The sequence below is a fragment of the Penicillium hispanicum genome (genome assembly GCF_028827665.1).
Source record: "Penicillium hispanicum strain IBT 35686 chromosome Unknown utg000001l_segment0_segment0, whole genome shotgun sequence".
Lineage (NCBI taxonomy): Eukaryota > Fungi > Ascomycota > Eurotiomycetes > Eurotiales > Aspergillaceae > Penicillium > Penicillium hispanicum.
In genome coordinates this window covers 3,157,007-3,171,109 of record NW_026623193.1, presented here as the reverse complement: position 1 = coordinate 3,171,109, position 14,103 = coordinate 3,157,007, and the positions used below count along the sequence as shown (strand labels likewise).

At 49.7% G+C, this 14,103-nt stretch overlaps 2 protein-coding genes across 2 annotated transcripts; one reads left to right on the top strand and one right to left on the bottom strand.

Annotated features, from left to right (window-relative positions):
- Positions 1-436: 436 nt before the first annotated feature.
- On the top strand, positions 437-3,517 carry N7459_001225 (TAPT1 family protein; the record flags this gene model as incomplete). Its single annotated transcript, XM_056940410.1, has 1 exon — positions 437-3,517. The coding sequence occupies one exon, from the start codon at positions 437-439 to the stop codon at positions 3,515-3,517; it is 3,081 nt and encodes a 1,026-aa protein (XP_056804690.1).
- Positions 3,518-4,638: 1,121 nt separating this feature from the next.
- Positions 4,639-14,093, bottom strand: N7459_001224 (uncharacterized protein; the record flags this gene model as incomplete). The annotated part of the gene is made up of 5 exons (XM_056940409.1): positions 4,639-5,912; positions 5,970-10,518; positions 10,573-10,595; positions 10,656-13,757; positions 13,814-14,093. The coding sequence occupies 5 exons, from the start codon at positions 14,091-14,093 to the stop codon at positions 4,639-4,641; spliced, it is 9,228 nt and encodes a 3,075-aa protein (XP_056804689.1).
- Between the last annotated feature and the right edge of the window lie 10 nt (positions 14,094-14,103).

Genomic DNA, 14,103 nt, shown 5'->3' with positions numbered 1-14,103 from the left:
ATACGAGTATGCCATAATGAAAGGGGAAGTTGGCGCTCACAGCTTTAGTCTGGAGGCATCATGTGATATATGCCTCAGGCGCTGATAACGGTGCTTCGACGTGACAGCTAATCTCCCTTATCTCCCCAGCTATTTGACTTGAACATCATCGCTTACATCCGCCCTGCGTCCCGACCCACAACACAACTGCTGATAATGTGGACGCGTTGACTGACTCGCTCAACTCTCCTGTTCGCCGTCTCCCGATTGCTTCCCACTGCACCGCGAGCACATAGCCTTCGATTTTCCTCCGACCTTTGCCCGAACCTCGAGCCGGCCTTGAACCATGCGCAGAGCTGCACCATCTTTCAGGTTGAGATGAGCGGATCGTCGCCCGAGAGTGGATAGACTTATCGTTTGATCTGAAAACTGAACACACTGGTTGGGTATGGGCAAGATGAGCGCCCTGGCGGAGAGCAACGGACGGGTTCATATGCAGACGCGGGTCAACGGGAATGGGACATTGAAGCACGACGAGACCGCCGCCCAGCAATTAATTCACGACAACGAACTGAACGGGACAGGACCTCCGGAAGGACGTGTCGAGATTGGCGCCAGTGAGAGCGTTCTGGGTAGCGAGAGTCATGCGACCGAAGCCCCAAGGAATGGGACCGATAGTGAGACAGAGACACATTTCAAAATCGGTGGCCATACGAATGGTCTTTCCTCTGAATCGACAGAACAAGGGCTCGGAATAATGGTTGAGCATGGCGGCGAAGAAGCGAACAAGAATGGCGAGTTGCCTGTCGTGAATGTTCTCGAAGGACCCATGGTTAAAGCTGCTCTGGCCGAAATTGCTGAGGATGTCTCGCGGCGGCCGGCAGACGAGAAGGAGAAGGTCCTCAAACTCTCCCATGAGAAGATTCAGGAGCTCACGTCTTCACCCGATTCAATTCCGTACCGAGCTGTGGCCCCGGAGACTAATACTGCAAAGAGGGCAGTGTCCGACAATCTTCACTCGTTGGATGGATTGCTTGATCACTCTGAGTTACCAGATGGCACTTTGCAGACACCCAGCGAGGTACCCTCTACCGACGGACCTTTGAAGATTCGACCCAACAAAGACATCGCTCTGGATGATACATCCGCCCCTACAAACCCGCGACAACTCAATAATACTCCTGCCCGAAACCGACCGCATCCGTCTCGGACATTCTCTACCCCTGGTCTCTCCCGGCGCGCAAATATTCCTCCCAACAGTGATCGACTGGCCCAGACATGGGCATCGCGCTCGAAGCAAGATCGGCTTGCGCCGGATCGTGACCTGAAAAGCCATCTCGCTGCATCTCCTCAGATCATGGAGTCTCCTTTGACGTCTCCTATGCCACCATCTGTCCCTCTTCCTCCCGTCTCAATCCCGACATATCTACAACTGGAACTTGCGTCCGGTCGTCCTTCGCCGCTATATATTCATGGCTCGAATGCCAACGACTTCCCGTATGAATCATCCAGTGCGAAAATCGAACGACTTATGAACTTTCTGATCCTTCCGCCGGCGCTAGAGCAGGTACTCTGCTTCGGAACTCTTGCATGTCTTGACTCATGGCTTTATTCGTTCACGATACTCCCATTGCGTTTTGTGAAAGCGTTATATATCCTATGCGAGTCTTGGGTGATGAACTTGCAAGCTGAGATTCGTTACTTATGGAACTTTGTTCTCATTGGTGTCTGGCGAGTATGGAGACGCAGGAACCATTTATCCCCAGAGGGCCATGCTGAGCGACGCGGGAGTGAAACGGAGGCTACCTCTCGTTTGCTGAACGGTTTTTCTACCGGGCAGGGGGTGACCCCGTCGGACCGGGATTCGCGGCATCGACTTTCCGAACCATTGGAACGGAGACTTCGTACTTCGGAGTCGCGCAGACATCACCATCGACGGAAGAAGTCGATGCCCTCGGCGTTACTTCCAGATGACAAGGCCGACATCCTCACTGGATTGCTCACTATAGCGACCTGCTGTGCTTTGATGTATTTTGATGCTAGTAGGATGTATCACTGGATCCGTGGGCAGGCAGCCATCAAGTTATATGTTATCTACAATGTCCTGGAAGTCAGTGACCGGCTCTTGGCTGCCATAGGGCAGGACGTGCTCGAGTGTCTCTTTTCCAGAGAAGCACTTGAACGTCGACCTGATGGACGAAGCAAAATCTTCCGCCCATTCTGGCTCTTCCTCCTGGCCCTTATCTACACTGTGGCACATGCGACGTCCCTGTTCTACCAGGTCATGACCCTCAATGTGGCTGTGAACTCCTACTCGAATGCGCTGATCACCCTACTCTTGTCTAATCAATTCGTGGAGATCAAATCGACCGTCTTCCGCAAATTCGAAAAGGAGAATCTTTTCCAACTCACCTGCGCCGATGTCGTGGAGAGATTCCAGCTCTGGCTCATGCTTACGATCATTGCCTCGCGTAACATCGTGGAGACTGGTGCTTTCAATTTTATAGGAGATTTTGGACTGGGGTCTGGCTTCTCTGGTCAGTCCTCAACCAGCACCAACAGCACACCTCTGTCGACACCTCCACGAACCGCGTCGTCCATCTTGCCGCAATCCTTCACATTCTTCCCAACATCTATCATATCTTCCTTCAGCAGCGTCCATTCCATCCTCCCCAACCTTGCCCAAGTCTTGGGTCCCTTTTTGGTCGTCCTGGGATCTGAAATGTTTGTGGACTGGCTGAAACACGCATACATCAACAAGTTCAACAATTACCGACCTGCTTTGTATGGCCGATACCTTGATGTACTGGCAAAGGACTATTATACAAACGCATTCGGCGACCAGAACCTCACCCGCCGTCTTGGTCTCCCTGTAATTCCGCTATCGTGTCTGTTCTTCCGAGTGTCGGTACAGACTTACCAGATGTTCTTGGCTTCTCTACTTCCCCAGCATCCCTCCTCGACCGCGATGGAGTCAACATCTCTCTCGTCGATCTACAACCACTATGCACCTGCGCCGCTACCATCTGGGCCACCTTTAACATTTCGAGCGTTTCTGCCAGCGTCCGCTGCCCACATCAACACTTTCTTCCGGACCTTGCTAGAAAATGCTATCCCGTCACCCGCGCGGTCAGTCCATATATTCACCGTCGTTCTCTTGATAACCGGGTTCATTGTGCTATTGATTCTCAAGTTGCTGCTTGGAATGGTTTTACTGGCATTTGCCCGCTCCCGCTACAAGAAGATGAAGGGTCTCGAGACGGAGCCACGCAGGTCGTCGCATTCATCTTCATACCCGCAACTGAATGGTGCGCCCGCACCACCTCGAAAAGACGAATTCAACGTCGAGGGAAGCCGGCGCGCTGGGGGTTGGGGCATGGTCGAGGTTGGCGACGACAAGCGTCGATGGATCTATGCCGATGACCCGGATGGGCTGCGGCGCGTCAAGGAAAAGGAGGAAAAGGACAAGAATAAAGACAAGGACATGAAGATTGATCATGTCCAGCGGTATGAGATGGTGGCCAAGAAGATTTGGTGATGCTCGCTGTGCAGCCTTGTTCTAGGTTGCGCGGGCGATGTACGTGATACTGCAATGGTGCTGCTAAATGAACTCGATTTACATAGATGTAATACTTGGTCATCCTAGGCAGTTGGGCGAAGTTGGTTGACCTTAGTGCCAACACTTAATGTGAACGGTACACCTGACGGTAGGGGCTCAGATATTCGAAGCTTTGAGTAGCCCTATAGGAATGATTATTCGAGCCTGGAATCAGTGTCGGATGCGCATACCCAGTGCGGTCAGCCCGGACTCTACATCTCTAGACTTTTACAGCTGCATGCCCGGCTGGCCTAGGACTAGGACGGTAATCTAGGTTATGGAAAACCGTCACTTTGGGAAGTAATTGGCATGTAGGTGGAATATCTTGGGCACAGACGTGCGGGTAAACATGGAAAGGTATATCTTTGATAGGGCGGCTGCAGTTGACACAAATATCTGGAGATTCTAGGATTGTGGTATAGTATTTCAGTGGAGAAAGGCGAGCGACGAGCAAGCAAGTAATGATAGTCTGATCGGCGATGTTGTAGGTTATGCTGATGTTTTCATTTGGTGGCCAGTTGGCTGGTACCCAAATTGAGCCATCCTGTCTATACTCACAGCCGAGGGTAAACTGGATTTTACAACTAGTGGCTGCAAAGCATGGGATGGTTGTGGTGAAAATGGCTGAACGGATAAAGTACCGGAGCATATAACTAAGCCTGATGATGCGAACATGTCAAGGACTAATGGCAGGAAATAACATGACCTAGGAGATCAGATAGCACAAATGAGTCCTTAAGCCACGATGCTTCTGTCGCAAAATTTAGTGCCGAAGATGCCTTGGTCAACGTTTACAAGAATCGGCCTGCAGACGTAGCCACAAAAGTTGAACCTAACTTCTTCTACGCATGGTTTGAAAAAGATCAATTTACTGGAAGGCTCATGCGCAAGGACAAATTTAATATGCAAATATGAGAAACATAAAACACATGAGAATCTTTGCGCTCACAAATGCAGTCTGAAAAGAGTGTCCGAAGCCGGCAATAGCTTCAGGTCGAAAGATGCCCAACATTTGTAGATTAAAAGAGAAACCTAGACATCAATAAACCCAGCACCGAACGTTAGAATCGGTTCGCAGCGAGAGGCTTAGCCGCAATCACAGTGCCAACATGAGTTTGCTGATAACCCTGTCCCTTACACCTGATGTGAATCAAGGCACGCAGAAAAGGCAGAGGGTTGCTCTTGAAGGGTGATCGGATGGGCCATTGCAGTGACTTTCGCGTGTGCTTATCGACGAATCCCTCATTCGATACAGCACCATCAGGCAGGTCATCCAAGGATTCAGTGACAAGTCCCAAGAAGGAGCGGAAGTCACTGTATTCTTCAAATGAGGTGAAGTAAAGACTTCCAGCAAACAACTCCAAATCCCGCGTCATCCGATCACTGGGAGGATTTTCCCTGGTTGCACCAACATTGAAAAAGTCGAGATGACGGAACGAAGGCATTGGCTTCGTCAGACGCGGGGTGTAAACGTGAAGCGTGGCATTTTCAGACTCCCGGATCAGAGGGAGGAGCATGTTGGCTTCATGCTGACTCAATATGATCAGGATATCGCTGTGAACACTTGAAAGTATCCAGTTCACCGGCTTGCAGAACTCGTCCATCAGTCCACCTTGAATCATCTTGACTGTGCGGTCAAAGTCAATGGTGACATAGAGTTCGCCTCCCAGTGACTCCGGGTAGGTTGTAGCCCCCACAGAAGTTGCACCTAAGCTAGAGAAAGCTAGTTTCACTGCAGAAGATCCTCTAGCAGATGGGAATTTGCCAAACTTCACAAAGTGCCATATGTCGCTATGGACACTAGGCTCGTGAGGGGTGTAAGATGGTGGTCGACAGACCTGCTGTTCACGTTCCACTTCGCAAGCAATCTCCCTCTCTTGCTCTTCGTGAAGATAGGAAGTGGCCATTTTATTCCCCACGGCAGACTGTAGGGCATCCCGCAGTTCCTGGAGTCTTGAGTCTGAAGTATCCGAGCCTAGCGATAGGTCATCCATTGAATGCGTCAGATTGGCCCAGGGTGAGTAGAGATCATTTAGCGTCCGGGCTTCAGGCTCCTGCATACAAGTTGCCAGTTCCTTGGATGGATCTGTTTGTTGAACGATAGAATTCCATAGTGCGATTCGCCTGTAATGACGAAGACCATGATCAGCCCAGAGAGGCCGTAGATTATCCAGCGCTTGGCACGTCTGAATCATTGCCCATTTCAAAACATCTGCAGAAGTGTAAGACGGATTGAAAGTTGGCCCAAGAAGAGCGGCCATGTTGTGAGCCACTTCTGGTGGAACAAGGAAGACTACCGACTGCCGTTTCTCAAGTCCACGAAGCCGGTTGCACGCTAAAATAAATGTGAGAGGCACGCTTATAACGGATGAAGTTTGATCGCGATACTTACCCTGTACAAGCTTATCCTTAGTCAACCTTGGACCTAGTGTAACGGCTGCTCGGGTTTGAGGCGGAAGCTTTAGATCAACACCTCGAGAATGGTGCTGGTCAAGAAAGACCAAGCAAGACCCTAATCTTTGCCGGAATGCTGATGAGGATAAAGATTCCACATGTCCTTCTCGATCCACTACCATCAGTTCATCCTTGTGATCAAAGAAGATAGCTGCTTCAACATCTTCATCTGGTGCCATAGAGAGCCAGGCGGTTGCCACTGATCGATTTCCCGCTTCCAAGATCTGAGCACCAACATCGATCAAGACTCGAGCATTGCACTTTTGACAGATGAGTTTGAGCAATCTGTCCACACTGAGTTGCCGACCCTCTTGATCTTGGGCTAAAATGCATTTGCGATTTCGTTCCTGAAGCAAATAGCCGAGAACCATGGCGTTGGTGTGAAGCAGATGAGCCAGATCGCGTTGTTCAATAGAATGGGGAAGGAGAAATCGATTGTCGTTAGTGCCACTGAATCCGGTCGTTATTTGCAGACCTGGTTGCGCAGGGATGTCCCACGCGGAGGTTGAGAGCTTTCGGGGAAATTCCTTCGCCTCTCTTGGGAAGACCAAATGAGAGAGGTAGAAATCAATGACCGGTTTTTGATATTGGAGGAACGGAAACAAGTCGCGGTCAAACAGTCGGTCGTCCTTGAGGTTGACCCTGGAGAGCGCCCGATATCCCTTGGGTAGATCAGATGAACAGCTCGCGATCCAGTTTTGATACTCGGAGGAAGGATCGTTCACTTTGGAAAGAAGTCCAAAGCAATCACGCAATTGCTCGGTTGTCAACCCCCCGTAGTAGTAACTGAGACATGTCAAAACAATGGCAACATCAGGATGTCCGAATTCCGCGTTCTCGGATGGCACGCCTTTTGCTCGATACGGGACCGCCATCATGCACCGAGAGGGATGAAGGCCATAATCCACCAGCCAGCGCTTTGTGGCTAGAGCAAACTCCAGGATGCGGAAAGCAAAGAGGCCACGTAGAACCAGCAATTTGGTGATAACTATCCCACCATCAAAGGAAGAACGGACAATGTTCTGGTAGGCTTCGGTGACATCGCATTGCAAGATGAATTCCAATGTTGCTTGTCGAAGTTTAGGAGACCATTGGCTGAAAGGCAAACCAGGCAGGGCGTTCTGCGAAATTGCTTCAAGAAGACGATAAGTCAACTTCTCCATGGCTTTTGGTGTCAAAAATCGTAGCAGTGGATAACGATATCCACTTTGATCAACTTGGATGCACCCAAAGTCTTCGTCCTGCAGCTTTTTTGCTTGAGCTGCGACAAGGCCAAGAAGATGTTGCGTCGTCTCCCACCGTTCACTTAGACCATCAACACCTTGCTGGGTGCCGACTGTGTAGACAAGCTGAAACTTAGTGTCCAGGACCTCATCACTTTCGTCAATCACGTCTCGACAGCTGCCTTGCAATTCGTGTTCCAGAGTAACCAAGGGCTTAAAATGAGACGGGTCGCTGCCAGCACAATCCAAACCGACTAGCCTAAATGAGAGAATGTGCTCAGGCAAGGCAATGAGGACCCCTCTGTTCTTCCGGCATTCTCGAGTCAATGATCGGATTGTAGCGATCAGGTCTTGGTCAATTTTAGTCTGCCGAGAAAACGGGATATGATAGATGCGACGATTGATCAAACCACCAAGGCGCTCGGATAAGAGCCTCATGCTCTGTGGCAACAACGGCTTCAAGACGATGATCCGGAGAAGCTGACTGCCATCTGCTAAAACCGAAGCTTTCATCGGCGTGATGACAGAGGTTTTGCCTTCACCCATGTTAAGTTGAAGAAGTGCACTTTTCCCCTCCGGATCAATCATTTTCATAGCCACCTCTGCCTGACAATTTCTGATGGTTATGTCGTTCTCTATCTCCAGCAAAAGCCAATCGGGATATGTGAGAGGGTCCCAATTCTCGTACCCGGGGGTTTCAAGCTCCTTGAAGAATGCGTCGGCATCGCTGGAATCAATATAGGCTATCAAGCGCTCACAGCGACGCAGAGAAGAGATGGATTTCCCAAAGGAGACAAGTAATTGCTTCCACGAATCTGGGATTCTGGGCCACTTGGAGGATCGAAGAAGCGATAGGATTGACCAAACAGTGATTGACGGATACACCGTAACGCTGCAATTGGTGCTGAAATGTGCGAGCGATTTCAGGGTCCGCTGAATGTTATCCCAGAGTATGTCACGTATCTCCTGAGAATGGGCGAGGTGCTGAAGGACTAGGTGACGACTCTTTTGAAGTGCAGAAAGACTGCGGATTTCGTTCTCTGATTCTGTGGTGTCTTCCACTTTTGAAAAGCGGTGCAATGCTTGAATGCTCCGCCAAAGCCCTTTACCATATTCACGATGGCACACATCAGAGTCAGTGGTGAAGAAACCAGCAAGTTTGCACAGTTCCGAGGTTGGCCCAGATTGAATGACTTTGGTCGGAGCCGATGAGGGTAGAATTGCCAAGTGAGGGATTGGATCCGACCTCTCAACTAGCCTGAGCATATCGGATGACTTTTGGACCAATTCAAGCAGACTGGGTGGTTGGAAAGATCGATATGCGACGGGATTGAATTGTAGATGAACGCTCGGAATGGACTCCACGACTTGATCCGGGGTTCGGAGAGGCAATAGTCGATCCTGCACTTCGCGTAGAAATTCCAAAAACCTGTGATTCTGCATCCACCGGGTGCACAGATTCCGACATTCTGCCAATGCTTCATGCCTTTTCACACGAGGAATTTGTGGAAGCGTAGGCTCTTCACAGGGCCACTGGTCTTTGATTATGTCGGAGCATACCCTAAGATCTTCTGATCTTTGGGTCGCCCATTCCCCCTCTTCTTTTTTGTTTCTCTTCCTAAGTTGTTTCTGATCAAGGGAGGTACCTTGTTTGGGCACGAAGCGTGCGTAACTTTTCCCAATCGCAGCCTCGATTTCACTGCGAATAAAACTTTCACCGTCCCTCATTCGGAGTGATTGTGCTAGACCGGAGGGCACCCGAATGTTGACAGAATCTCCCAAAAAGGCGACTAGAAGAAGCTGTCGGATGATCGAAAGATCTATTTGTCCACCAAACGCGATTGTGGCAAAATGAGAGATCAGAGAATAAGAATGGGCTCGTGACTTTGACTGGCAGAACCTGTACATCGATACCCAGGATTCGGCGACCGAGAGACAAAGGGTTTCAGAGCACGTAAGGTCCTGCAGAGCAGGAGCACTTGTGTACACGGTGGGTGATTTTTGCATGATATTCACAAGATCTCCAGAATGATCCATGGTCGACGGCCAATCTCTGACCAGAGCCGCCACTTCGTACACTCTCTGACTGCGGGCACTTTTAGTGTCGCTGTCCCGAGAATCATAAGTAGGCTTCAAAAGGGATGGACAGGCTCCACCGAACTCTGACGACCTGAATCGAGCATGGAGAGCGGAAGCACGATTCCATAGACCCGAGTCACCTTTGTGGGGCATGGAACAGATGCGAGGCTGAGTTGCGTAGAAGACAGAGAATTTGCTAGAGAAACTGAGAATATTCTCCGCTAGGACACGGAAGTCTCCATGCTGTGCTAGCTGTCCTATCGAGCGACGCCAGTGAACCGTCTGCATGACTCGGAGGTGGTTAGGGTAGTATGCTCGTCGTGGTGTTAGAGCAGCAATCCGCTCCAAAGCCAAAACGCATTCTTCACTAAGTGGAAGGGACGTCTTCAGACATTCTTGATTCAAGATCCTCAGAGCTTCTTCAGTTCCCGAACGACCAGTCAACGGGTCATGAAGAGGAAATGTGGTGAGAGCATGGAGGTAAGCTTGATGAAGGGAAGCCAGCAGGTCTGGCGGGCCTCTGAGCATCTGCAAATGATTGTCGATTGAATAGTACATGTACCTCAATCGCTTCTCGTCCGGAAGCTTGATGGTAATCTCCACATGCTTGTCCGTTCTCGCAGATTCGGAACAGCCATATGGAACTATGACTGATCGATTTAAGCCATTCTTTCCTCGAAGGACAAGCTTGTTCCGAAGGCCATAAAAGCAACCAGCATCCTGATTACTATCAACGAGAGAATTGAATTCCTTTGACTCAATCGCGCCGTTCTCGTTGATGAAGAATCTCAATCGCATTCGGGTTAGCTCAACTTCTATCACACTGGTCGCAGTTTGAACTATGATGATATGTTCCTTTGAATCGAGGACCTGAAGAATTTCCGAGATATTGGCAAATAGAGAGCTGTGTACGTCGACGAGTAGCTTCGAATTCTGGCGCATGAGTCTCTTGTTCGGTGCTTGCGGGTCAAATGTCAAACGCCAATTTTGCTCGCAAGGCATCCACGGTTGATCCTTCGGACGAAATTCGAGAGTCCCAGTGGCCGGATCCAACCAATGAAAGTTATCAACAACCAAAGTTGCGGGAAAGTCTTGTAGTAGGAGCTTGTACGGAATGAGCTGGAAGATTTGGGTCGCCTTTCGCGTTCTCACCAACAGCCCACTCTCGTCCATTCCAAAATGAACCTTTCCGTGCCGTTAGCACATGCACAAGTATTTGTGAGAAAAATTAATTATTACCTCGAAACCGTCGACCTTTTGTGCTGAAACAAAAAGCGTCCCCGGTAGATTTGACGGAACTACCGGTATGGTTCTCTGCTTACATGTCAGCTCCCCTTCCACATTGTCTCTGGTTCGAGAACGCCTCACAGATCCAAACAATTGAGCATAGATAGGGCTTTCCATGAACTCTGATGGAAGGCGTCCTGGAGGGTATCCATCGACCAACAGTTCCCCCGTGAGGAGGTTGTAATGAATCTGTTGCTGACGGCTTTGATTGGTCTGCTGGGTTGCAGTGTTGACCCATCCTCCATCAAGAAAGTTCCAAAGTCCAGAGAGCTCAAGACAGCCAATGCTATGCTGAATAGCTTCGCTCAATGTTGCAGGTCTGAGTTTAACGTGCGCATATAAATCCTCAATGACCAGGCTACGGATGCGCTCCGAGTTATCGAGGTGACATCGTAGCTCACATGGAAGTTGATTCCGGTCAACGGGTAAGTTCTCAAACAGGAATATTGATGATCGGACGAAGCAAAAGAGATCGCGGGGACAGTTGAAAATGAACTTGAAATGCTCGGAGTCAGTGTCGTAAGTCGCTTGGCATGTTGCTGTTATTTGTAAAATCAGGTGTTGGCGCGCGCGGCTGTCATCCTCGCAGCAATCATGAAGACCCTGGTTCAGCTCTTCGCACCATTTGGTGGCAATTTCTCGACATTGACGGAGGAAATTTGCTATTTGGTCGTTGGCGGGAGAACCGGTTGACAAGGTAAGGAGACGGAGCCCAAGGGTAACAAGAACATCAAGGCTGCAATACTCATTCCAGTTGCCCTCGATCATGGCCAATCGGTTCTGTAAAGCACCAAAAAGAGCGACGCCGAAGTTTGGGTCCTCAAAGGCCTGATGTGCTTGTCTCAATTCAGAATTAGATGGAGACCCGAACTCCCATGCTGCCTGTTTGACAAGGCTGGCAACAGCTTGTTCATGCATTGAAAACGCGGAAGATACCAACTCTCGTAGGATGTTGTACCATTGCACCCTTTCACCGGATCGAAGGCACCCGTATGCAATGAACTCATGCAAGCTAAGCTTTGCATTGCATTTATGTTGATCTGCCATGACTCCGTTTTGCGTGTGTTTGGTCGAATCGACCGCATGTTGCAAATTCGAATATGAGCCATGAGGTATTTTGATGGTGCATAGACTCTTGACCATAGATAACCCTTTTTGATCAGTAGCCCAGACCGAGTTGGCTTGATCAAAGACTCGCATGTGGAGAGCGTTGGGGACGCAGACGGCATCTAATGAAACCGGAAACTTCCTGGCTCTGTAGTGACTCGAAGTGAACGACTTAGTATCTGAGCCCAGGGTGATTCTTTGACCGCGATTGACCACAAAACGCTCGATTTCTGGGTAAGTGAGCCATTCCTTCGGGACTTCCCCCGCAGCTGTGGTCTCTCTTTGAGCAACATCATGAACCATCTGCCACGTAGCATCACGCCATGATACGAACCATGGTGGCACGTCTAGTTCAAAAACAGCAGCCATTCGAGCCTCTGATTGGCTTGGAAGCGGCCACTCATAGACCTCAATCTCCATCGCACGGGCGCTCCTAAGAAATGAGCATTTACGGCATCGATGCTCCATGTGAACCAATTGGTCTCGGCGGTTATAAGCATGATAATGCTTTGACTCGCTCGATGCCTGGTCACAGAGTTCCTTATATCTGGCCGTCAATGTCTCCCATTCATTTCTTTTCTCTCCCTGGCGACGGTTGGCATATTCTTCGATTCTTCTTTCAAGAGCCTGGTGACTTTGGGACTGGCCGAAGAAACGGACAGAAAAGCTTTTTGGGCCAGGGTCTGCAAAGATGCTCGGATTGTTTTTCTTCTGTCTGTCGATGCGAGCTTGAATATGATTTTCAACTACCGAGGCTCGCCGCATCTGACTCTTTCGAGGAAGTAGCAGAGCCTGAAGAGATTCCTTAGGAACCTCAGGTGGAAAGTCTTTCATCAGAGGGCAAATCTCCATAGCCATCTTATCAACGTTCATCCATAGTTCCAGAAGGACGAGAATCATTGTTGACGTTGCCTGTGGATTGTCTTTGTACACAACGTGTGCATGTCCCCAGTACGCTTTCAGAACGCTGTGCAATAGACCACAGGCTGCTTCTTTCCCAGAAGACTTGACATTGAAACACCAGAGTTGCAACTCTTTGTCAACCCAGTGTTCGAATTCAGTCAGCGCCATAATCGACCCATTTTGCAAGACAGGCAGCCCATAGGAATCCAGAATTATACCCGGTTTGTGGGGTCGATCGAAGTCACGAACCTCCACCTCACTAGAGGAATAGCACATTGCATCCTCAATGTACCTCAGGGAATTGACCAGGGAGATACGCAGATCTTTTTGAGAGGCCGAAGGCGAAAAGGACGACACTGACGTTGTTTCAGATGTTTCGGATGTTTTGATGACTTGTTGCATCATCTCGAGGTGATTGAAAATGTCTTGTGTTGTTGAGTGCACACAGGCAGCGACGAACGGGGTCACAGAGTCTCCCATCTTGTAAATGCGACGACCCAGTTTGGCGCGGATGATCTCCAACCGCTCAACTATCTTGCGTGGTTTCGTATGCGCAAAGGCCTTTGCACCCAATGTGGCCATGAAATAAAGGATGAAATTCTTGTACTGAATGCGACCTTCACTCGTCAGAAAGCATCGTTGAAGGACCATCTGGAGCGCCACTCGCAGTACGAGCCAAACAGGGGAGCGCCTCCAGGGCAGAAGGACATCTTTCCAGTTGACTTCGTCGTGGACAGACTTGACAAGTGGACAATCTTCATTCAGCGTCCCGAGGGCTAAAAGCTGGACCATCAGACCCTCCGTGACCAGACCAGGATGGGCAGTATCACGATGTTCAACGACCTCGGTATTCGCTTTCTTTGCCGTGGGGAGCATCATCTCGACTTCTTCGGAAGCCAGCTGGGAGATGCTAGATGCCAGGTATGAGCAGAAGGAGGGGTCGTTGAACTTCTCAGCTGGAAGGGCCACACTGATGCCTGGAAAGCGGCGCAAAAGCCCACTGGATGCCATGACTGATGCACTCTTAGCAGACACCTCAAATGCATCTACTATGACAGTTTCGTGAATTTTGTTATGAAAAAGAATCATCCCGCAATTCTGAGCTCTGATATGGCAAGCAATGGCCCCTAGTGAGATCAGTCAAATTGTCTTGGAGATGTCCCTGGGTCGACTGTTATCTTACCTGTCGAGGAGATATTCGCGAGAGCTTTTGCAAGCGAATCCTGGGAGACACCCTCCTTAGTGTCGATGATGATCCAAGTCTCCAGCATATTCAATGGTGTACTCCATTGCGCTTGGTTGGACAGATGGCTTGACTGGATGAATTCATCCAATGCTTCCTTGACCAAGACTACCAACCTAGATTCTGAGTTGGGGAGGTTATTTTCAACGGCTTGTGGCAGCTTAGGTGGCATAAAAATATGCCGAAACAGGAACGAAAAGAACTCCTCGTCGAGCTCCATCGTTTCCTGA